This window comes from Corvus cornix, chromosome Z (assembly GCF_000738735.6).
Source record: "Corvus cornix cornix isolate S_Up_H32 chromosome Z, ASM73873v5, whole genome shotgun sequence".
In the NCBI taxonomy this organism is placed as follows: Eukaryota; Metazoa; Chordata; class Aves; order Passeriformes; family Corvidae; genus Corvus; species Corvus cornix.
Genome location: NC_046357.1, coordinates 55,220,490 through 55,246,443, shown reverse-complemented (window position 1 = coordinate 55,246,443; position 25,954 = coordinate 55,220,490). Strand labels below are relative to the sequence as shown.

General features: G+C 37.6%; 1 protein-coding gene and 1 long non-coding RNA gene across 3 annotated transcripts; both read right to left on the bottom strand.

The window, feature by feature from the left end:
* Positions 1-2,425: 2,425 nt before the first annotated feature.
* On the bottom strand, positions 2,426-9,573 carry LOC120411550. Its single transcript, XR_005603943.1, has 2 exons — positions 6,051-9,573; positions 2,426-2,563 (listed from the first exon to the last, which is right to left on the bottom strand). It is a non-coding gene; the product is annotated as an uncharacterized LOC120411550 (long non-coding RNA).
* A 4,189-nt stretch (positions 9,574-13,762) lies between these two features.
* CETN3 (centrin 3) lies at positions 13,763-24,690 on the bottom strand. 2 transcript variants are annotated; one of them, XM_010393028.3, is made up of 5 exons: positions 24,551-24,683; positions 22,363-22,498; positions 20,532-20,646; positions 17,737-17,928; positions 13,763-14,213 (listed from the first exon to the last, which is right to left on the bottom strand). In XM_010393028.3, exons 1-5 carry the CDS (start codon positions 24,565-24,567, stop codon positions 14,170-14,172), a joined length of 504 nt encoding a protein of 167 aa, XP_010391330.1. In that variant the 5' UTR covers positions 24,568-24,683; the 3' UTR covers positions 13,763-14,169. The 2 variants fall into 2 exon arrangements, with proteins under 2 accessions (XP_010391330.1, XP_010391329.1); XM_010393027.4 differs by lacking the exon at positions 13,763-14,213 and having other exon boundaries at positions 16,536-17,928; positions 24,551-24,690.
* Between the last annotated feature and the right edge of the window lie 1,264 nt (positions 24,691-25,954).

Below are 25,954 nucleotides of genomic sequence, written 5' to 3'. Positions count from 1 at the left end.
CCTGTCCACTGGACAGGCATGAGCATTTCTCCAGATAGCCTTTGAAATATATTATTTTGAGAAAACTATTTTGCAAGCCCATTTCATGTGATGATATGCATTTTGTTTAGGCAACCAGGGTTAAGAGAAGACTGCTAAATAAACTCATTCGGAAAATGGGTGCCAAACCTAGAAGGAGGAGCCTTCACCTGGAGGTACTGGATGCACTGACCATGGAAGAGTAGTGAATGAGCACAGAACAGGGAAGGGAGGGGAATAAGCAAACCCAGTAGAACTGCTCGTCACAAGACCTTTTATCTTTTTTTTTTCTTTCCAATGGAAGAGCCCTAAATGAGTTAAGACCCAAAGAAAACAGGGTTTTCCCTAAGCTTTTGCATTTCTGATGCCTGGAGCTCCCTACCAACTGGAAGCATGAAACAACACTATATTGCATCCTTTCTTATTCCAGTTTTGTGGTCAGATGACTCCTTGGCTGGCCTAACTGACTGCTAACACATATCCTGACCTGGTCCCAGGTGAGATAGCTTTCCCATGAAGGCACTTACAGGACAAAGAGTCTCACCAGATAAAGGCTTTAAGAAGCAATGACAGTTAGCATCTGGTTAAAATATCTGCACTTCTTTCTTCACTGCATCAAGCTGTTAATTTTTTTTTTTTTTTTTTTTTTTTTTTTTTTTTTTTTTTTTTTGGTGAGGAACATCCAGAACAATATAACAGTATATGTATATCTGAACTGTTTGGAATAAACAATATTCCTATGGCATCTGTTAGAGTCCAGTGCCACTCTTTGACATGTCCTTCAGTATAAATATAATCTGGGCATCACTGCTGCTGTCTCAGAGGTGGATGTTATCAGGAACAGGAACAGCTAGAGAATCATAGAAACATAGAATGATTTGGGTTGGAAGGGACCTTAAAGATCTTATTTCAACCCCACTGCCACAGGCAGGCTCAAGGTCACCGGAGGTAGATGTATCCCTAACAACATGGCAGTCAAACCTGTGAAATATCAGTTCAAACCATCAAAGGCAAGAGCAAAGGAACAATATGAACAAACCAACAGTTGAAATCTGAGAAATTTCTCAAATTCTCCCCTTTCCAAAACTTATAAAACTTCGATTTTGTTATTAGCTGCTTTTGAGCTGTAGATACCTTAAGCTTCCAAAGAAATTGTTTACACTGCCAAACTGAGATATTTTAATTTAAAAAAATTGTCAAATTGATTCAGTCTAGCAATTTCAAAACTTTCTGTCAAAAATATGACCTAATTAAAATGAAACTGAAAAGCAAGTATTTACAGAAAATGGTTTTGTTGCAAAAGCACTGACTTAGACACCTTCTACACTTGTCTTAAGGAAAAATAATCAGAAAATCTTCAAGGACCTCTATTCAGAACCACAGCAAGTGCAAAACTGCAAATCTTACATTGCCAAACAGCTTCCCATTGATTACAGTTTAGAATATTTAGCTTCTGCAGCTCCTTGTCTCATGACAACACTTTTAACTTGTCCTTCCAGCTTTTAAGTGCTTATCCCTCTTTGTAATATTGCATGTCAGTGTCCATCTTTATCTTCAGCATGTTTCCTTTTTGCCTCCTCTCTTTCCTCCTGATTTGACCTAAATTATCAGATCCAGGTTTGGATTAACACAGGCAGGTTTGAGTAATCCCAATGGATCTTTTACTTATATATGAATATACATATACAAATAGATATATATATATAACCAACAAAAAAGATATACAAATATATGTGTATATAGATGTAAAAAATATTTATGATATGTATACATAACAATTCACTATATATATCATGTAATATATACACATACATCTGTTCAGAAGGTGTAATGAATGGTACACAGACAACTGAAAGCTGTGAGAAAAGGGACATATATTGACATGTATCAGACAATGTAAGTGGCCTCAGAAAACTACATATTATAAAATTTAAATAGAAATTTGTGATGGGACCCAAAGACTGGAGAAAGACCAGATAAACTTTTTCCATGGTTTCAGGTTCCTACCAACATTTCACAGAATCACAGAGTTTCCTGAGTTGGAAAGGACCCACAGGGTCATCATCAAGTCTAACCCCTAGGCCTGCACAGCACCACCCCAAGAGTCACACCACACACCTGAGAGCATCGTCCAAACACTTGAACTCTGTCAGGCTTGGTGCTGTGACCACTTCCCTGGGAAGCTGTTCCAGTGCCCTCTGGCTGAAGAACCTTTTTATAATATCCTCCCATGACCTGAACCTCCCATGACACAACTTCACACCATTCCCTCGAGTCCTGTCACTGGGCACCACAGAGAAGAGATCAGTGTCTGCCCCTCCTCTTCCCCTCATGAGGAAGCTGTAGACTCCATTAAAGTGCTCCAAGCAATCCATGACACAATAAACTTAAGTGCTTTGTTATGGGATAATGTATCAAGAATTCCTGTTTTATTAACTACTTGATTACCTGCTTACACAATCTGGTGAATATTATTTGTTGTCTGGTAGTGACCATTGGGTAAATTAAAGAATCTGAAATATTCAGTCTGGGTTTTTTTTTTTTCCTGCAAAAAAAGAACAAGAGAAGACTAACTGAAGTGCCAGAGGTGACACATCTACTAAAGATTATACTCAAACAACACATGTTGAGACACAAAAGCCAAAAAATTTGAATTAAGGTTGCAATATCTGTGCTGACATACAAGTTGTTATCCTTAAAAAAATTGAAAATAAAATTAATGAGGGCAGCAAGAGATGAGGAAATGATCTGAGAATTATTGTTAGAAAATCAGCCCAGATTTTCGAGCTTAATTCTAAATGTCTTGATTTATGTCAATTTAAATATTATATGCTCTTTATTCATAAAAATATTAACTTTTACTTCCTGCAGCAGTAGTAAGTCACTCTATTAATCCACAGTATACGTTTCAGTTACATCACAGCTGCAATGGACATGGCACCGTGCACTATAATCTGCTTCCCTACGTGCTCTTCAGTGGCACCACAGTGGGACAAACACAGTCACTTTGCTTTAGCTTCACATGCTGATTCAGTGATAGAATAAAGTACTTCACAGATTAGCTTAGCCTGCAGCACTTAAAGGTCAGGATTTATTGTAATGTAAATCACAAGGCAATTTTATCTTGACAGAGATTACATACTGTTACAATATTTCTTGCTGAATCTAGTGATGTGTTTGCTTTTTCTCTGCAACTGCTGTGTAAAATTGGACTTCAGCCCAGAAAAGAAAAAGGGATGGCAGCCTGTTTAGTTTTTCAGCAACAACTTAATTTCTGTGCAAATATTGCAGCATTCTGAAGGAAAGGTATTAAAAAAAACCCTAAAAAAACCCCAAAGAACAACAAAACAAAGATCCTGCTATTAATCCAAGAAAACCTTGCAGGATGGAAAAGCAGTTTGTATAAATGTTCAGCAGGACATTCTCGGAGTTATGCTTAACTCCTGTTAGATGAAACCAAATGATCTCATTACAGAATGCTGAAGCGGCATCTTGTCATTCTTTCAAAATGCATTTAAAAAAAAGAAATTGACATTTATATCCTAGCTAAGACTCCAATGGTAGTGAGCCAGTGCTCTAGAACCTGCTCCATTCACGGGTGAGCTACCTTGGGTTATGTGGTGCCAGGACTGTAGGGCACGGTCCCCTTCACAGGGGCTGAATAAGCTCTTTTGTACCATGTTTACAGACAACAAAAGTTCTGTGTACTTGTGCATTACAGCCACAGCATTACCAAACACAGTTAACAACTTGCATTCAAGAGTGGCATCAGGACACACAGATGGGCTCTCCATGTCTTGTGAAGACACTTGTCAGCAAAGACTTCAGGGTTGCCTCAGGTATTAAGCACACACATTCCTCCCATTTACCCAGACATACATGTCCCCAGGAATGGGACTGCAATGCTGCAAATCCATCTAAAAAGTGCCTTGCAGGATGAACAGAGCTGGTGGCACTGGAAGGCTACATGGAAAAGGATGTGCTACTGTTGAATGACTCCTTTAGCAGAGCCTAGCCTTAGGTTAGCAACAAGATGAGTTAAGTACCTCATTCGTTTGAAAGTCTTGCTGTTTTCCCAGTCTTTCTTCCAATGTTTAGTAGTTTGGGAACAAACTAGGCATTTCAGTGAACTCCCTTTTGTGTGGAAAACAGAAGGGAGGAAGACAGGAAAACACAACATGGGGTGGAGAGACTTGGAGACAAGGCAACAGCATTTTTATAGTCCTCACCACCACAATCCTGGGATTGATGTGGTGACTTGATAAGATGTTGAATTATGCAACCATTCCCACTGATGTACTAATGCATTCATTTTGGCCTTTGAACGTAGCTAGACTTGCTGACCTCAGACTGAGCTTTTAGATAGGATAAACATGCTGCTGTGCTAGTGTACATATCAAGTCTGGAATCTGAAAAATCATTAAGACAATAAACATGATGCTGAGTTTACAAATTCACTTTTTCAAGCAAAATCACACTTTAGTCTATATTAAGAAAGCTCTCTTTTCAGTCAAAAATGGAGATCTGTATATAAACATACAGTTGTACAACTGCTGTGCATATTTTGTATTTAGATTAAATGGCAAATTAGTAGATCCTGGTAGATTTTCTGGATTCCTTTCACTGAATTCCCACCATCTATATTTGTTTGTCTTTTCTAAGTTAGGATTTTAAAATGCAATTATAGCAAAATACACAAATCTATTTTGCACTCCTAGATCAAGCTCTGAGGAAGGATGCCAATTAGAATTCAAAAAGTTTGTTTCTAATGAGCAGAAAAAACAGGTGTTCATGGGGGAAAAAGCAAATTTCACCTAATTCTACAGTTTATTGAACTTTGTAGTTATTTCAAACTGCATTTAACATTATGGCAATTTAAAAGGGATACTGGAGTCATATTACTGTGTCTCAGAATATGAAACAAGAATAGGAATCTGTCAGACACCAAGAACAGTTTACAAAAAAATAATAAGAGTTAATAGTAATTATATTCTTACTTGCATTAGTTGGTTTGGGTTTTTTTAATTGTACCCTCTGGCCTTAGTAAACAGTGCTGTTGACCTTGCTAGTTTGGGTTTAGGGTGTATTGTTTATTTACACAGAGATTTGTAAGCTATGCAAACAAACAAACAAACAAATAAATAATGAAACAAATCTTCCACATGAGTCTGAGACCACTCTTTTGGCACCAACTCACTTCTAGCCGAAGAGAATGCATTTTAATAAATTTTAGAACACACAAGTTTCTTTCAGTCCCTCCTTAGTTTATTAATTTTAGTATCATTACCCGTTCATGTAAATACTTCTTTCCAAAGCTGAAGAGAAAAATAGACTCAGAAGCAGCCACCAGGTTCCTGGTTTTTTTAAAGCACACAGTTTACCAGCTGCAATCAAATTAGGTTAGCAGCACATTTAGGTTATTTTGAGTTTTACATCTGCTAAAGAAAATAAAAAGTAATCTTTTGATGATCACAAATGAAATCTGATATAAATATCTACCCACTACACATTTTTAGGTGGTCATTTAGCAATCAGACACAACAAGAAATTAAATGCTATGAGCCTGTGCTAAATTACAAGGTCGTAACTATTATTATCATTGGGGCATAATAGCTCATTTATTCTATCTCATATTCTTATTGATCACAGATCTTCATAGCAGCTTAAAAACAGTAATTTCCTACTAGATTATATATATTGTCCTTTCTTTTTTCCTAGAACAGAATCTGAATTAACACATTTCTTTGCATTGAAGCCTGTGTTCTAACCCAGACCAGACTGATGCACTCAGTGCAGCACCATGAACTCACTGTTAGATGTCTGCAGAAGGTTCCCATGGAAGGCCCCTAAAACTACCATGATACAAGTATTGGGAGCCCCCAGGCCCTCTTCAGTACTCAGTGGGACTGTAACAGGAGATGCAACAGCTCAACTGCCTTCCACAGACCTTAAGAAGAAGCAAGGCTATAGATACCAGTTTAATATGGCTGAGCCTTTAATTAGCACAATGAAAGGTTTCAACAGACAAATACCTTGTAGGTGCAAAGACTCCACAATTTCAGATGTCAACATCCCTTTTGTCTCTGTGAAAAAAAAAAAGAAATGCTACCTTAACAAAAGATGTAGAAGTGTAAGTTTGCACCTTATCTGATTTAATCCACCACAGAAAGTTAGGTGAGCACTGAGATACCAGACTGTACAACGGCAGCAAGAAGATAACATCCTTTCTGCTGGCATATGCTGCCCATAGTACCCAGAACAAAACCTCCCTCACTGTGTTCCATCTCCAACGGCTCCAGTGCAGCTCTCTGGGGCAGGTCTCTGGATAGATCAAGCACATCAGGACTAGAGAACTTATATGCATTTAATTTCCACTCCATTTGCAAAATATTAGCAATTGCCCATGATTCTGATATGTATCATATTTCATCTCACTGAAGTAGAGAGAAATGCCTGGGAAATGCCTGCCTTCTATCCTGTATTTGGAATTATTAGGTGTGCTGGTTTCACAAAGACTAGCACAGAAAGGCCAACATCAGGCTCAGCTCTGCATGCCACATTATTATCAATAGGGGAGAAGTGGGTGCAGATTCATCCTTCAACTTTATCACAACCACACTGAATTTTCTGCAGTTTAATTGTTTTTATCCTCTTTTTAAACTCACATGAATAATAAATACATAGTAAAATAAAAATACCTGGAAGTCTGACACAGGTAGAAGATCAAGATTCCAATACATGGTAAGTGTAATAATTGCAAAAGAAACTATGTGATTTAGGAAGTGAAAGTCACTTCCAAGGGATGTGCAGGTACTTATTTTCCAGTGGTAGCAGAGGAATTTGAAAGTCCATGAGGTTCAAGGGCCAAGACCTTGGTGACTGAGATGCCCAGCACCTGTGTTTCACTGTGGAAATCAAGCTGCAGATCCATTAGTTACTCAGATGTGACCTGAATATTTCATCTCAGTGCTCTGCACAACGTGTCAAAAAGGGCCATTGAACTGAACCAAAAAGGCCCTTTGCTGGAAATACATTTTTAAATGGTCACACAGCACAGTTGCTTATCAGTCTTTTATGCAAGAGAAGAAAATTTTACTTCAGTAAATACTAATTCAAAAATACATTTGCACTCATTTGAGCATATTTAAATACAAAATCCTCGCTGTTAAAAAACAAAAGAAATGTTACTGCATTGCATCCCCATCACAACTGGGAAAGAATTTAAAATTATAAATACGTGAAATAGCAAGGATAAATAAAGCTTTGCATCCTTTCTGAGAAAAAGAATAGTTAGTGATAGCATTAGAAACAGTATTAAAATAACTTTAGTCAGGCAGAAATAACTTATATTGATTTTTACTTCACATCTAAGAAACATGCTGCCTCAACTTTTTAGAATTTGGGTGCCAAATTCATCTTGACAAAAGACAAGAGAACAATAAAAAGAAAATGCCCTTCCTCCTCTGCCTCCCACCCAGATGGGCATAGGAGGAGGAGAAAAGGTGTAACACCACTAGGTGAAGTGACCACTGATCAAGAAATGCTGTATGTAGAAATTTCCATACCATTTTACTGCTGGTTTTTATAAGTCTGCTCCTCACTAATCTACCTAAGCAAGGTAAGGGCTGTGATGATGCTAGTGAAATGAGGGGGGAAGGATCAGAGACAAGACAAGCCACGAGGTCCTTGCAGAAGCTGAAAGGGATGCTGAGGAGTGGCATAGCACAGGGGTTCATGAGTTCACAGGATCATGAGTTAAGGGACAGGGGCAGCCACAGATCCTCTTCACTGGACCATCTTAGAGCCAGGAGGGAGGCAGGACAACATGATGGAAAGCACAGTTGGAACAAAGCTGAGTCCAGCATGGGGGAAATGCAGGCATGAGAAGATATTGCAAGGAGCCTTTGTAAGAGCAGGGCATGGAGTTGCAAAGTCCAAAGTAAAGCAGGATGACTGCTTGAGGCAGGAAAAAATTAGGACATGAGTGTACTATCTGGATGTCAGAACAAAAAAAGGACACATCTTCCCCCTGCATTCAGAAATAAAATCAAATAAAATTACCAGCTTATCTTTGAATAAGTACATATTTTCTCAGCAAATTCTGCACACCACAAGCAGTCAAATATTTTTTGTCTATTTTTATATATCTGCAAGGTGACAAAACACAGAAACATAAGCCTTGTCTACGTGCAAAATAGTTATCTGTGCTGCATAGAAGTTACATCTCAGTTGGCAAATTTCGGTTGTATGGGTGGAAGAGGCCCACAGATTTTTATGGTGTGCATGCGCACCAAGAGAGAGAAAAGATTCAGGTATAAAAATTCTACCTGACAAAACCTGATCATGCCGTTTTTACTCATAACGTCAGAGCCCACTTTTTAGTCGTAACAATGGGTCCCCCTAGTGGGTAAAACCCTAATTGACGAATTTTGTCATTTAAGTTTCTCTGAACGCAGCTAAGTATCACATTTGATTACTAAGTGGAGGACGCTGCTTTTAGGAAAGTGAATATGAAAAGATACGGTTAACTTTTGTGCAACTTCTGAAAAACATAAAGCGCAGCCACAGCGATATATATTCCTACTGAACTGTTCCATTAAGCAATAAAGTAACATCCTTAACATCTAGGTTTTAAAACAATAGTAATAAAAATAACTTTTTCTATGAAGATTGCTCTGGGTAGGGCATAAACAATTTGTCAAAAAAACTGCGAGAAAGAAAAATTAGTCTTGCTAACACTTTTTCAAGTCATGAAACTCAGTGTTTCACAGAGAAATTAATAGATTAGCACTGCAACTGCTTTTAATAAATGTGGCAGCCATTATAAACTGGCATAATTACTTCACTCACACAGCTCCAGACATCAGAACCTATTTTATTAACTGAAGAAGTCTCCATTAGGATAGTAGGATTATGATTTGTTCTTTAGGAGTACTGGGGAAGTAGCTAACTTCCAATGGGGGCTGAAGAACTCACTTGTTGCCTTTTTAATGTCTTTTTAAGGGTGGTCCAGTATGATCTACATTAACTAGCATTTTTTACTGATTTCATTTAATTGGGTTGTTTGGATGTGATTATTTTATTTATATAAATAGCAATCAAAAATACCATACAGACATTTTACTACTTTCCTTTTCAGGTACAGCACATTACTCTACTTTTGACCTCGATTGAATAGCTCTGCCTTTCACTAACCAGAACACAAATTGGAAGTTTTTTTGGCTTTTTTAACCCCATCACAACTGGGTTAAAATAGACCTATTTATTTTACGAGTTTTCAGAACTCCTTTTTCAATGGTAACTGTTCTCTAATATATTTCTTTCTTATCCTATATTTCCACTTACAGTTGGGACAGTCACTGTGATGCAATCTCTCTGACTCCAGCAGACGAGTGGGAAGAGTGCCTGCCTGTTGGAAAAGTCCGATGACTGTGGCAGGGGAAGACATTGCAGAACAACCAATATGGTTGATAAAAGCAAGCTCCGTTTATTAGCAATCCAGAGGCACTTATATAGTATACCAGCTTGTTAACTCTTAAGTGGCTTAAACCTATCACAGCGCATTTCTGCTTCTACATAATTAGACTACATTGGCAAGCTTCTACAGTTATGTTATGATTAAAGAATTCAGAGTTCACCCTCCCTTCTCATGGTCAGTACATCTTATCTGCACAGCTGCACATCCTCAAAAACTCCCTTTTTGTTCTCAGGCCTGTTTCTCACACAGGCACTTCTCATGGAGGGCTTTTCTCATGCAGGCCTTTTGCTTGCAGGCTTTTGCTTGTACAGTTCTTTTATTGATCCCATAATTCTATCAATGACCCATGCCCCTGATCCTCTAATCATTTTACAACACCTGCCAACATCTGGGAAAGAAGGAAGAGGCTACAGAACCTGATGTAAATTACTGCATGCTTTTGCTAACACAAATTGTCCATATCTTTTTCACACCAATAAAGTAGGCTTTGTCATCAGTCGAACTTCAAGGTCATTTAAGAAAAAGATTCAAAACCAAAACTAACAAAAAAACCCCAAACAAAAAACTCAAACAACAAATAAAAAAAAAAAAGAAAAAAAATCAAACAAAAAAAGACCCTTTCAGAAATTCATTTCATTAAATTTTAATGAAAATAAAGAATTAGTAATTTCAGTTTGCAATTTAAAAAATTATCCAGATGTTATTTCTGGATATATCTGTTATTTACATTATTTCTGCTAAATATTCTAGACAGTCTTATTTAGAAAAGTAGCCCCTTCCTGCTAGGCCCATTCTTTATCCCTTCGAGAGGAGTATTTTATAGGAATTATTCCTTTAAATTTATTTCTTCCTTTGAAATTATTTTAAATACTCTTTTACAAGTGGTTTTCAAAATAGTAAAGGCTAAAAAGTGGAAAATACAACCTCCACCACCAATACACTCATATGTGATTTCAAAAAGACCTACATATGGAAATTTCCCCCTTATTATGTATTCTGAGAGCGATCACTGCTGACTGCTGGTAATTGCCAATGTGTTCAGTTTGCTTAGCAACAGTTTTACAGTAGATGTACCATTTGTGCAATCATAAAAGTAAGACACTTGCAGATTCTCTACAAGTATATGATGTTTCTACTGATTTTCTGCTAATATGTGTAACATTTTAGTAGCAATGTCTGAATGGATTTGTGCAGATATTTCCCTTAGTGTACCTTAGGGAAGCACCAAAAACACTGGCTTCTTTTTCCCTCTGCAGAATTGTTTTTCTTTACGCAAAAATGGGAACATTCTAAGCATCCCTACAGACTCACTTCCTTGGTAGCTACAGAAAATGAGTTCTACAAAAGTTTTCCTAGCACCAGTTGGTATCTCCTATAACCTATTGGCTTAATGGAAAAGTCAAAGAAAATGCAGCTCTTGCTTCAGTTAGGTTCCTTGTGCACCAAGACAGGTTGTAGTCACAGCCATTTACTGCTTAATAGTAGGACCCAGTTCAACCAAAACAAATAAAAGGGTTGCTTACATGAGCAGCACACCCATCAGATATGAGCCCACAAAAAAACTTCCAACCATGCAAGGGTTTATGAGCAACTATAAGCAATCTATAGGGCAAATGGATTTAGTGCAACTGTCCCTATCCTCTGTTCTTGCGTAATTTGTGATAAAAACCTCTGCTAACAAAGTTTACTTTGTAATATCCCAGAACTGCACATAGCCTGCAAAACTTTCTTAGCACAGGGATTTAAAAATCGAAGGATTTCTCCACACTCTTGTTTCATGGCTTAACTACCACACAATCTCCAACAATGCCAGTCACAAGAGAAACTTCTTCCTGAGCTGCGGCCACAGTGCAAGAAGAGAAGTTGTACCCATGAACTCTACTACAAACTTGTGAGGAGCCCAGAAAGAAAGAGATCTACATGGACGCAGATCCCCTCCCCTTTGGGCTGCTATTCCTTTCACGCAGGCCTGTGACTTAGCTTAAGAGTTCAGGGCCAGCTGTGTCCCTTCCCAGTGCTTCTGTGCTCTTCCCTCCTTTCACAAACTGCCTCTTTGGCCTCTGCTCTGTTGCCAGCTAAGTTGTCGCGGTTTCCTCTTTCCTCTTTGCCAAGCTCCAAGGGCATGGTTAAGCACAGTTCTGCTGTATGTGGTAAAATCAAACACACCAGCAAAACACTCAAGATGTTTCTCAAGTCAAGCAGAGCCTCCACATGATGCAGCACATGCAACATTAACGTTGTCTGACTGTTGATGACTTAACTGTGCCATGGAATCTCTCCCACAAATAAACACGAACCGAGTATGTTTGATGTCACAAACCTAGTACGTAAAAGACAGCTCTAAAATAAGCCAGTAGAGTAGTATTTGGTGTACACTGCATTCTAACATGGTATTTTTATTCATTTGAAAGTTCTTGATTTCCTCAAAGCTGCATGGGATTAATTAGGGTATTGATGGACCATTTGGAACAGTTATAAACAATTGTTACTATAAGCTCTTAAAAAGAGGTTCCAGTGATTTCAGTGCAATGGATTACAACATTTCCTAAGCTGCCGTTTTTAGACCTCCATCAGGCATCACTGTCCTCCATAGCAAAGGTGAGAGAGAAATATTTGTCCCAGGTACGTGAAGTCAGACCTTGTTCATTTAACACTAACCCAGTTTTGCAAGTCTAGAAATAAGGCACACATTCAACAGCATACCTTTTACATATGATGTAATGCTGAACTGTGATGACTGCTGAACCCTGACACTATTCTACAACAGAGATGATAAAATGTGCCACCAAATCACTCCCTTCCTTTATGATTTCATGCAAAGCATAAAATGAAAAAACCAGGAATCTGCATCCTATGATACACCAAGAGAACTGCAAAAAAAGGACCAGGATTGGTGTGAGCCCCAAAAAACACACAGAATTGCATGTAGTGTCAATGCTGGGGCCAAGCAGACAGTCGCAAGTTCAGAGCTTAGATCTTACCAAGCTCTGGTCTCTGATATGTCACAATTATTGTCAGGTGGTGAATATCAAGAAAAGTCAACAGGAATTGCAACAACCCCAGTACACAAAACTGTGAGATCATCAGTCCGCAGCACAGAAAAGGCATGGTTTTGAAATGCAAAAATCTCCAGAACGATGAAATTAAGAAAAAAAGTAAAACCAAACATTGAGACAGTATCACTACTCTGATTGTTTCTTTTTCCTTTCTTCTGTGTCACTCCCACAGTCTGAGCAACTTACAAAACCTCTCTCCACGGTATTTTTATTTATTTGGAACCTGGTCACTGGCCTGGGTTTATAGAGCCTTATACCATTATTACCTGGCCCCTAACAAATGCTGCCATGTCTACAAGAACAAAGTAAGGCTTACCAAGTACATTGCAAAAGCTAGAAATAAGGCCTCAATTCAGAAAACACAAAGTACATCTTACTGGAAGAGTTACAAACAGTAAGTGGTCACCTATCAAGAAATAAGTACTAGCCATCTACAGAGACGGTACCGCTCCCATAAAGGCCACTGCAGCATGTTAGAATACTTGGCACATTCAGAGGTAGGAATTTTGATGGAAAAGTTTTTGAAGACTACTAACAGAACTTTCCAGTTCTCTATCACTTTGATTGCCTGCAGAAACTAAAAGGGTCCCTGAAATAGTTTACAAAAGAAATTAAAAGCAAAGTCAGAAGCTACTGAACTGGACAATTCTCCTACTGATCCTAGAAAGTACTTGTTAAGAGCCCTTCACAGCCTTAGTCCCTAACACTGCATCTTTTCCCCTTAATATTCACCTCCTAAACAAATCTTCTAAGACAAGACAAAATACTTGTTAGAAGTTGTGGGGTTTGTTGCAGGTTTCATACTGCATTTTTTAAATATGTCTTATATTTCACGTAGGGTGTTTTTGCTATTAGATTCTAAAGCATACTACTTGGCTTGCAGGAAGTTTGCCATTGTAATTGTCTCCAAACTATCAGAACTGTGGATACAGGCGAGAGAGCTGCTGGCTGACATCTGAGTGATTTAAGCATGTTTTGGAATCAGTTTATCATTATGCATAGTTTCCTGACATTTGTTATCATACAGGGGTAACAGAGAGTTAACAAATGGCATCTTTGAGAATGCATATGCTTGCTCATTTAATGTTACAATTCACCTAAAAGAGCAGAAGTTAAAGCTTATAAATGAAAAAAGAAAAAAAACATCTTCTCTGAAACATTGTCCCTTCTAGTTCAGCTCAGACTGAACAACAAAAATAATACTTTCAAGTAGTAGTAAAGAATGTTTTATTTAAAGGAAACTTTTTCAAACCTTATGTATCAAAACTAAGGCCACAGCTAATGCTAACACAAAATCAAGAACCTCTAAAGGTTCTTATAATATGATACAATTTAGAAATCTGAGACAAGGCTATTTTACAAACAGTTACTCAAACATTCTGAAATGCAGCATTACTTACTTGTTCTAAAATAGTATGTCAATTATTCTAGCGATAATATTTAATGATACAAAGTACTGAATTATCAGTGCATGTAACCCGTTTTTATTTTGGTCCTGTGACAAGTAACTTTCTGCATCACTCCAGCTACTGAAATAAATGAAAGGACAAAACACTGTAATAGAAGCGGCCAACAACTCCTCCCTTTTGTGCTGTGTTAATTTCTTTTCTTCTAATACTAAATATCTCCGGTCATAATAGCAATAAATTCTTCTTGATTGACTGTAAAAGAAGAAAAAAAAAAAGAAGGAAAAAACACATCATTAGACAAACAGTAAACAACAATAAACCATAAAATAATGGATATCTGTACTTTACTTAAAGGCTTCTCTGTCAGTATTTGTTGCATCTGATCCATTACTGTTAAGTGTTTACAAGTTTGCTTCTAAAACAGGAGTTTTGCACAGGTTTTTTCAGGTAACATGAAGTCAGAATGCAAGCTTTGTTAGGTGGAATACTTAAGCCAGAATCCAACTAACTTATAATCACTTATATTATTTCTAATTATGAAAGTAAAAATATTCTAAAAGTGAAACATGATAGAAAAAAAATCTGAGAAACAGCTGTAAAAGAGATAGGCTGTGCAAAGTAACATTACTTTGAAGGTCTATAAAAATATTAAGAGTAGTATCTGAATTTTATTAAGTGAATACTCAAGCAACAATACCTCACCTAGTTATGATTGAATTAAGTTTTATTCTTAAAATCATAATTCAAAACATTTACATCCAAACCACCATCATAGATCAAACAATGCTATTCCTGTCTCCCCAATCTGTAATACTTGTCAAACACAAAACAAATTTTAAGATCATTTAGCAATTATTCCATAAATTAGCTAGAATTAAAATGGACTTTTGATGAGCCTTTCCCTATCTGAACTTCATTCTTCATTTATAATGAACAGAAATTTTACACAAACACACTTCAAGAATTTAAGTCATAATAATAAATTAATTAGCATTCATTAGTTATTTTGCTGCACTTATACCTCAGGTACTGACCTTACTCATATGTTAAAACACAGCCACTGTAAAAGAGTTAACCAGTGAACATGTTCAGTCTGCAACTAACTACTGTAGTAGAGTAAGCCAGTGGTATGGAAAAGACAAGACACATACGAAGTATTCTCCCTGATAATTATCCATCCCAGCCAACATGCCCAAGCTATTCCTAAACAAAGCACTGCTAAGAAAGAACTACATTTACAGCTGGAAGAAAATTAAATTCAACTATGTTAAAGAATAAAAAAATCAAAAAGCCTAAATATGCCCTGCTGTGATGCATGTAAAAAAATATGAAACAAGCAGATTTAGCCTTAGGGCCCTATGCTCTGAAGTACCGGTCCATCACATAGCTACATCTAGTCTAAGACACAAAACCACTGTGACTGTATGACTTTAAAAAGCATCTCCACAGCTTTTTCACAGTAACAACACAGTAACAGAACGAATTCAAACACTGTCTCCAAAATATTCTCTGGTTTACAACATCCTTGAAACTATGCTGCAAAGTGGAAATACAACACTATAATGACAAACAAATTTTGGAACATTCAAAGAAGCTTCAAAAAGCAGTGTAGTTACGATTCTCAGTAACCCAAGTAATCCCAGTTAATCCTCTTCAGAGGAGGATCTGTTCACAAGTTAAGCACCATGTGAAAGGGGAAGCACAGTTTTTCATGGCAACAAATTTCCCTCACCTCCATAATATAAGTGATCATAAAAGAACAAACTAGAATCACAGCTAAAATAAAGAAAACGTTGACTTAGAATCTTGAGAGTTAAGAGCACACATTTTTTCAGCGGTGGGTTTGGGTATTTTTCTTAATTCTGTGCCAAAATCCGATACATGAGACTGGATAGTGTTTCCTACAGGTGCATCCACACGAGATGATCAAAATTGCATGAACTGACACCATGGAGTTTCTGAAGTTAGTTGTGCTCAAAACCAGAAGTAATTTCCAAACCCAGGAATACCAAAATAAGATTGTTTACATTTTTAAGGCAGAAAAAAACATACTTTCTTTTACAGAAGTCTATATACAGCCTACCAGTAGAGCTCAGTGGTTTCACTGAGAACATAAGGGTTCATGTAACCTGAGTACCACACAAGATACCTTATTTCACTGTGAGCAAAACAATCTCTCAAATGTAATAAAGGTGTTAAACCAAAAATGGTATTATTTCTGTATTTGACATATCAATTAGAAATGCTACCAATGAACCGCTGCAGATTTTTTTTTTTGAGGGCAGGAAAGTAAGGAGAATTAGATGACAGCAACATTTTGCCATGTGTCCCAGGTGCTTGAAGACAAATGGAATGGTGATTTACAGGATAATTTACCTTCTTAGAATGAATCTTAAAAAGTTATGAACAGCCTCAGTTTTCTTTAAAGAATCACAAAACCACACAGAACTTTAAGGATAAACAGTACCATACATAAACATTATGCTGTTAATCTTCCATATTCAATCTTCTACTTAATTGCTCTAACAAAGACAATGAATGGATGATTGAATAAGAGGAAACTGAGCCACTTACTCTTAGCTCATCAATTTAATTTAAAAAAACGTAGCACTGACACAAAATAATTATGACTCAATAACCCTCCTGAAAGGAGGTTAATGGTCTACATTCCATTTGTAGTACCCAAGCAGCAATGTGACAAAAGAACATTGATCCATGATTCTGACATCTCATTTGGCAGCCCCAGGATATCAACACATGACAAAACATATTCGCACGAAGAATTCTACTCTCACCTCTGCAGCTACAACTTCTGAAAAATACCACTTATGTCAAACACCATAGAAGACTATCTGTCTAAAGGCTGACAACACAATTTTTTCCACAAGTACATCCAAGTTTTGAGTCCAACAGATGCTCGTAAGAGTAAATATTATTTTTACAGGAAAACTTATGAACTGCTAGTGAAATCTCAGATAAAAGTCACCACCCTGAAAGAAGGATATTCAATGGACTGATACAGTCTTTAGGTACAAGGTCTCAAATGAGCAGTCCTCAAAATCCAGGTATTAAGGTTTCTGATGTAAAAATAAGGATGTTTTGAAGTTAATCAAAAACTCTTTAAGTTTCAATGTTCACAGTGATTTAATAAGCATCTTATCAAACTGGATTTGCTAATTCATTCTTTATCTACCCACTAAATCCCTTCTGCAGCCTACTCTGTATGGGCCTTGTCAATTCCAGAGCCATTTTTCACACTATACTTTTCAGCACTCCAAGGCTCAGAAGTATGTTAAAGACCCATCCAAGCTGACCCTACCCAGGGTACTTCCAGCATGATTTATTAGCTTAATGCTCCATATCCAATGCTGAAATCACGACACATTGCCACTTCAGATATATTAAGTAAGTGATCAAAAGACTTTCTCTCAGCACTTTAATACTTTTACTGATTTATAAGGAAATAAAAATGTAATGTAGGTACACAGAATCTCTCACATATCAGTTCAATTACTCCACCTTCAACTACACTTTCAGCCAGCTTTTAATAGATATTGGTTGAGTAAGAGTTGGTGGTGAATCAACTTGATTCTTAAGACTCCAGGACTAGTAGCTGTCAAAAGCAACAGTCTGCATTATTTGTAAGCTAAATTATGTTTGAGATGAAAGTAATCTAGAAGGAAACTTAAGAGGACATTTTCATAACAAAACAACGCCTAAAAAGAGAATAAAATTAAGAACAAGATTATATGGTGTTTTATTTGCCAACACGTACTTTCTCCATCTCCATCCTTATCAAATTCTTCAATCATAGCCCGTAGTTCTTCATCAGACATATTTTCACCCAACTCTCTAGCAACCCGGCGCAGGTTTCTCAGACTTATTTTACCAGAGTCATCATCGTCAAACAATTTGAATGCCTTGAGTATTTCTTCTTGTGGGTCTCTGTCCAATATCCAATCTGTCACTGCAAGAAGGATAATTAAGTTAGACTAAAAAATTCTGAAAGGTAAATGCAAAACGACCTTTGCGAACTAAGACAATATGAAGGACACATATGTCTGATTTCACCTGCTCTTACATTTGTATACAATTCAACATGCATATTTGTTTGGCTGTTATCTGACCTCTCTTTCTCACCTCTGTTTTCACAAGCTGAGCTGCTCTTTGGGACGTAACTGTCACAGTGGAAAGCTGCATGGCAGTTTAGACACAGTCACACTTTCTACACATTTTCGAATAGGAATTAAAAGTATGCACAGGATGCCTCTGTTTCAAAATTCCAAATTTTCAGAAAAAACACCATCAGCTTTTTAGATGAAGATGTGAAATTCTTTTACTTTATATGTTTTCATCAGGATAGAATTTTGAGTTGGGGAGAACACTGAAACAGTAAGTGAAGGAAAACATCCACATGGAACCTCTCTTTTAAATATAAAACCACACTAACACAAAAAGCCCCCATAACCAATGAACCAAACACATCCCACCCCCCCAAATCCAAAACCAAAAAAAGCCTATACATAGGGGTTGGGTTATAAAAAGGACGCTGCTATGAATTGCAAGATGTTTATTCCGAAAGGATTCTTCAGCCTTTATTCTTTTCAAGACAACCACTTGTCAGTTTCTGCAACAGGAAAGACAAACTTGCCTCATGAAATATTTTTCTAGTAATTACCTCAGACCAACCAACAATAATGTATCTCCATATCTTTGTACTGGCTAGTCTTGTATTACAGGGCTAATCTTGTATTATCAAGCCATTAAAATCACATCAACATTGCTTGCACATAAAGAACCACTTACCATCTGCTATGAACTGCAGATGGAATGTCTGCTCTGGCTTAGCAAACTTGAAAGAATTTTTTCATGCTCCTATAAGCCAACTACAGCAATGAAGTTTATATATCTGCAGATTTACCCCAAATTTAAATATTTTCTTTTAAAATAGTGCTGCATGACAGTATTATATCATTTGAAAAATGTTACCTTTTGTGGCAAAAAGACAACTGAGAAATAATAAAATGTCTCTAAATACAAAACTATAGAAGACAAAATATAACTGCATCTTTATGTATTTCAGTTGAACATTAAGAGAAATTGATGGCTCAAGAATTGCTTAGCTATATTCAGCAGCTCTTCACAATTAATGTCTCAACAACTTATTTTATCTAACTCCCCAATCTTTCTGTTAGAAGTGATATCCTGTTTAATTCTTTGTCAAGTTCATATTGCACCACAGCAGTACGCTACTCCAACTCAAGTTTTCCAACAGGTTTGATCCCCTTCCAAGTATATACTGTGCTTTCTACAAGAATTTTCCTGGCTTCCTGCAGCACTTAGTGACTGCCCATATTGACAGCCAGGACAGAACAAGGAAGCAATGAACAGGACTGAGTATCAGGAATTTAAAAAAGTAATTGCATGGTAATTACAATATATGCATTTTATATAATATTACAGTATAATGATGTAATATTAAGAGTACTACAACTATCAAATCAATACACTCACTTTCTTTTTAATACTTCCACATAGGATTTAAAAATCAGAAAAGAACCAGAAACCATGTTCCCTAACCTGGAATATAACTACAAAAATATTACCTGTCATTAACAAGACATTTGTCCAGTATTAAACTGTTAAACAAATAAATGTGGCCACATTTCAAACAATAATTGTTTTGCTACATTAAGAAGATTGCTATTTGTAGCCAAGAGTAAATACTGGGGTTTGGGTGTTTTATTTCATAAAATCTACAGAAAACAAATACCTTGAAGAAATGGACCTATCATGAACATAATGAACTGTCATGGACATAATAAACTAGAGATGTAAACCCACACAGATTACTTTTGGGTACACATAAATTGTATGCAAAAGCATAAATTATGTATAACAAAAATCCCCTAAAATCTTCAAAGAAACATCAAGTCTAAAAATTCTGCAGATCACTGCATACTCAAAGTACACAAAATTGCACAATACACAAATTTCAGATGAAAGAAACAACTAATTCTACTGGTTTTATCAACAGTTGAAAATCCTTGAAGTACAATATTTAAAATCTGCTTCAGTTTCTCTAATCTTTTCTTATATATTAATATAAGATTATATATATATAAATAAGATAAATATATATAATTAATATATATATTAAGTGCTTGTCTGTGTATGCACTCCTTCCCATGAAATTCAATGCCAAATGCCTTTTCCACAGCAGGAAGAAGAATCTTACAAAGATCCATGAACAAGACAAGAACATCTGCACTTTAAACTAGCATTTTTTCCTCTGTGTAAACTTGAAAGAGATTAAGATTGTGTATACCCTACTTCCTTTTATACTGTAGCAATCATGCATCTCTAGGTATCAAATTAAGCATCCATAAAACAAATATTTATCTTCCTTCACTACTGACCTATATTAAGAAAAATATGAAATGACATCCCCCACTCCTATTTCTTAATAGTAATAAATAATTGAAGAAATCTACAAAGTACAGCTTTGAAATTTGTACTCCCTACTATAGTCTAATATCTCTAGAGGTAGAAACACAATCAAACACATACCAACTTCATTAAAATCTTCAAAGGTGATCTTGCCTGTTGATTCTCGATCATAATCTTTAAGTATTTTCAGGACATCAGCTTTTTTCACATCAAAACCCAAGGCTCTCATTGCCACCTTTTGGAATAAAATGGAAGCGCAACCATAGATAAGGCTCAAAATAAAGATTTAACAGATTTTCTTTTTAATTTCAGTAATTCCCTTCTTGACCAAGAGAAAAAGAGCATTAGTGGTTTAGTAAAAATAATAAATAAAATAAATAAAAGAAAAGAGCTTGGGATATTAAAACCATCTAGAACTACTATTAGGAAATGGAACATCTAGTTACAGTGAAAAAAAAAAACCTCTGCATTTTCAGGGATTTTACCTGGACTGGACCAAATGCGTCTCAGGACAAGTAAATTTATTCCTCATTTCCAAAACCATTTCAAAATCTTATCTTTTTAAGACAAATGTGAAAATAATTCTGCACACTATTCTTCATTTTTCAGGCAAAGTGCGTGTATGTTCACAGATTTACAAGTCCTGAAAGACTTTTAATTGCTTTTCCAGTGGGCCACAGATGGCAACCTATATTTTACTTTTCCATTAGCTTAGGAGTCAACATTTAGTTTCCCATTTCACCTTAGATGGCTATTTCTCACCACACACTACCCTGACTTCCTCCAAACTGATGAATACAAGCTAACCACACATGCAAAACCATGGAAGTAGTTATTCAAAAATTGATGCTATATGCTGATTTTGTAGAGAAGGAGATACACAGTTTTTCTTCTTATGTATTTCTGCTCTTTCACAGTATTAGCTTCAGAATGACAATATTCAATTAGACAGCTAAGAAAGAGCTTTTCAAGTAATCATGACAGCTGGGAATTCAATACATACCATAACCAGAAAAAGCATATTAACAGTCCCAAAACAGTCCCCAGCACAACCCTAGTCACACTGGCTTCCAGCAAAGATAAAATACCTGAACTCTGAAATAAAGATAAGGGAATTGTTCTACCTAACACACTCCTGTAACAGCAAATTAAGTTAAAGTAAGACTTTTTTTCCTTCCTCAAGTTACTTGGTAGAGCCAGGATGTAGAGCCAATACACTGGATAATGCATTTTTTAAAAAAAAAATCTCACCCTATACGTGACTGAAACACTGGCCTCTCCGAAGCCCCTTTTTGTTCTCAACGCCATAATTAGAATAAAAATGCATAAAAGATTTAAAGTGAGTTTAGTGAACCTCATCTACTGCTCTGTGGACTTTCAGGTGGGAGACCTTACTCAGAAAGACATCCTGAACTCCCTCCGCTAATAGCTATCATTAGGAGCATCCTTCTTTGGGACAGGCACCTACTGAGCTTCCCACACACAGAGCTAAGAGCACACCTTATCCCTACAAATCATAGGTGTCCTGTTGAAAAATACAGGTAAGCTCTGGCTTGTAGTCAATAGTTTTACTAATTCGATTTACATCTTTTACCTGCACACCCGATATCAACATCAAGCTTTAGGTTAGACAGTACCTTTAAAATTATCAAACAGTTTTTCAAAAGCTTCTCCCACTTGGTCATCTGTCCAAGCTTGTCCCTGGTGGGCAATTATACCAGGGTTATTTAGAATGCTATAGCAATTCTGTTACTGCATTAAGTATATAAAGTGGGAAGAAAAGTGTATTCTTACACCAGTGGAGTATTTCCTGTTTTGTTTTTTTTTTTCCCCCTCGCTCCTTTAATTCAGCAAGACATCTTGAAGGAAATTTTTAAAGATACAGCCAACATCTTAAGAACTCACTAAGGAACAGGTATCTGCTATAAAATTGCTTAAAGAAAACTTCTACCTTTAATTCATGGTAATTAATTGCTCTGTCTTTGTCTGTATCAAACAATTCAAAGGCATCTTTAATTTCTTGCTTCTGCTCCTCAGTCAGTTCTCTTCTTTTCTTCTTTTTAGTTTTGTCTACTGAGAGCTCATTCCTATATAAAGAGAAAGAAATGTAATAGAAGATTTCTACTGGGAAGATGACACTGTAGATAACATTTTCCACCAATAAGAAACTCACCATAATTGCAGAAATCACTACCTTACCTAGTCAATATTCTCCCAGTTTGTACTCCCAGTTTAAAATAACATTTGAAATAGACAATTCCCTTGTGAAATCTGAATGACACCTCCAGTCCCCCACCCAAAATAAAATCAGCACACGCATTTTTGTTAAGAAGCAACAACAAAAAAAAGAGGGTAGAAAAACTATCAGTTAAAAAGGCTTCTTGAGGTTACAAACTAGATTAGCAGTTGAAATTATACAGTTCATGAAAACAGTTGGTTTCTACACTGTAGCTTAAAAAAATAAAATAAATTTTGGGACAGACAGACCAGTGGAGGCCAAACTAGGCCAGACAGTCCGGCTACTAAAGCTGGTATTAGGTGACACAAATCAGCTTTGTTGCCTGTAACAGTTCTTAGATAAATAGTACTTGCAGGGCTTTTTTTTTTTTTTAATCCTTTAGATCACACACATACATGCTGTTCTGAAGATTTTTAGCTTTGTTTTGGTATACACACAAAAGAGAGAAGCCTCCAAATCAGCAAATCTTTCTCAAAGACAGCCCCCTTTTCTTTGGCTAGTCTAGGAATAAGCTTCTATTTTCAGAGGACCACAGTAAAAGGACAAGAGATAATAACTACAAAATTTAAGGGAAAAAACTGCAGCTGGAGGAGAAACTGCAGCTGGAACTAAGAGGAAATATTTTCCCAGTGCATGTGGTGATGTTCTAGAACAGTTCTACTGGGAAGGACTCTCCATCACCAGAAATTTTTGGAACCTAACTATAAAAGGTGCTTAGCATCCCCAGCTAGCTTTGAGTGGAAGTTGCTGTAATCAGAAAGCTGGACTAGATGACTTCCTTAAGTCCTTCCTAACCTAAATTACCATATAGTTTATGTTATACTCTCAGGAAAAGGCTTTTTATGGTCATTTGTCCATTTGCACCAGAGGCAGAATGTGTGCTGTATCACCTAGTGTAAAATGCATAAAAATTACCGATGAGTGAACAGAAAACCCTGCAAGATTAAGTTTCCAAATCTCCTCTAATAAGCTGCTTTATGCTCTTCTTTAACATTTTGCTAATTTTAATCAAAACCTAAGGTTAAACACTTATCTAGATTTAGCTTTCAACAGCCACTGAAGCAAAAGTCCCAAATACAGACAAGAGAAGTGCAAGCTGCAGAAGCTGAGCATGCTTCAAACCACAATATCCTCAAAGAGTAAGATGTCCTTAACAGACCGAGATAGTGTGATTTCACACAGGCTTTGAATTACTACAGCTCTTGGAAGGACTAAAATAACTCTGAGCTGGCTACTTAATTAGGACTGGGATCCAGGGAGCTCAGATTTTGTGAGCTACGATGAAGAAATCCATTTATAAATCTGAAAGCAGATTAACACCGAACTCTTGTGAAAGAGCAATCTGGGTACTTAAGTGTTCATTTAGTGCTTAGCATAAAATTAAGTTATCAAAAGACAAAGCAGTAGTCCAACACAAGCAGTTCAGTGCCACTTCTGCAACTACTTTAACCATACTAAGCGTGAAGTTCTCAGACCTGAAAATTAAGGATCGTAGTTGCCATGTAAGCATATTAATTACGCTTGAAAAGCCAAGCCGCTTTATGCAATAGCTACTAAATCAGAATTTATAAACAAAACAAAACCGAGCAGTTTAACTTCATGCCTGTTCACAGGCCTTTTGAAGGAACATCAGGCAACCCAGAAGCGAACCTCCCAAGGCCAGACGCGCCGGACCCTTCCCTCCCCCGACAGACAGACGTGTCTGATCCGCCCCCGGCAGCGCCGAAGGGATCAGACGTGACTGGCGGGAGGTCGGGGATGACCCCGGCCTCGCTACCGCCCGGCACGCCCCGCGTTCCACCAACACTTCCCGAACGGGGGCGGCGCGGCCCTGAGGGACCCCTGCCCGCGCTCCGGGCCCCGAGCGGGGCAAGGAGGAAAGCGCCTAGCTCGTACCGACCTCAGGGCCAGGCTCATCGTGTCGCTGCCAGGCCAGCCAGGTCAGAGCAGACTCGGAGCAGACTCGGAGCAGACGCGCCGCCACGCCTCCGCACAGCCCCAGCGTTCGCGCCTTGGCGACGACGCGCTCCTGCCCCTGGCGACGCCGCTCAAGCCACGCCCCCACCAAAGTACCGCTATCTGATTGGCCGTGGGTGATAAGATCCCGCCTCTGAGCCCTAGACGCTCTTCTATTGGCTGAGGGCCTGCCACTCAGCGCGAACAGGGCGGTGCGCAGGCGATGGCTCCTGGCGGCGCCTGCGGCCGTTGAGCAGCCTGTGATGCAAAACGGGGAACGTGAGAAAGTTTCCTAAGGAAGGATGTTCCTTGATGTTTGATCTTGATTTTCAAGCCTAATCAACAAAAAAGGAGATTTAATCCTTGAAACAGATAGAAGCTACCAAGCAAGCTCAAAGTGATGTCCAGGTGATAGACAAATTTCTTGTCGGTGGAATTTCCTTGTTAAGGTCAACGGCACGACATGCTTCAGTGATGTTAGACAAACAGTTCAGAATTTACCGGCCACAAGGACATTTGGCAGAACTCCCAAGATAAGGAAGACATTAATAAAGACAACTCAGCAACTGTGTTGAATCAGCTTCAGCTGGGTAGAAGGTACTTCTGGCAGACCACTGACCAAGCTGCCCCCTGACTCAAGAGAAAGACTGGGCATGTGGAATAATTAGCATGAGAAAGTAAGAGAATCATTAACCAACAGAGGATAAAATAATAATTATTAAGAGAATTATGTAACCTGAAGCCAATGAGCATTAATGTGTTTTTTTGCTAAAATGCATAAATACTAAAGAGTTACGATAGTTGGTATGCTTGATTCATGGAATGCCACCCCGCACCTAGGCTTGTGCAACTCTGAAATAAATAATCCTTGTCTCCCTCAAGTGTGTAATTATTGGCTTATTGCACACTGGGTAACAAATCTGATTTTTGTGGTCAACACTTACACTGGCCCTGCTGTAGCCTGGATGTGTGGTGGCTGTGTTGGAAGAATTCCCCATGGCCCCAGGCCCTGCTCACTCCTTCCCGACTGTTGGAGGTGCAGCAGGCTGTGAAGAAGCACACACAATTGGCATTTATAGAAGCATTTCTGGCATGGTACACACTTCGCCTTACTAAAAATTTGATGGAGAGCAGTATGTACTGTGTGGAGACTGAAGACCTTTATGTATAGTTCCAGTTGTCATTGACACTAATATTTTTGTGTCTAGCAAAACAGTCACTGAGTCAGCATTACATATCTGTGTGGGGGAAATACATCATTGGTGAGAAAACTCAGATTTGTGAAAAGTGCTGCCTCAGTGCTCTGGTCTGTGACAGAGTAATTGTCCCTTATGCCTTGTTTTGCAAA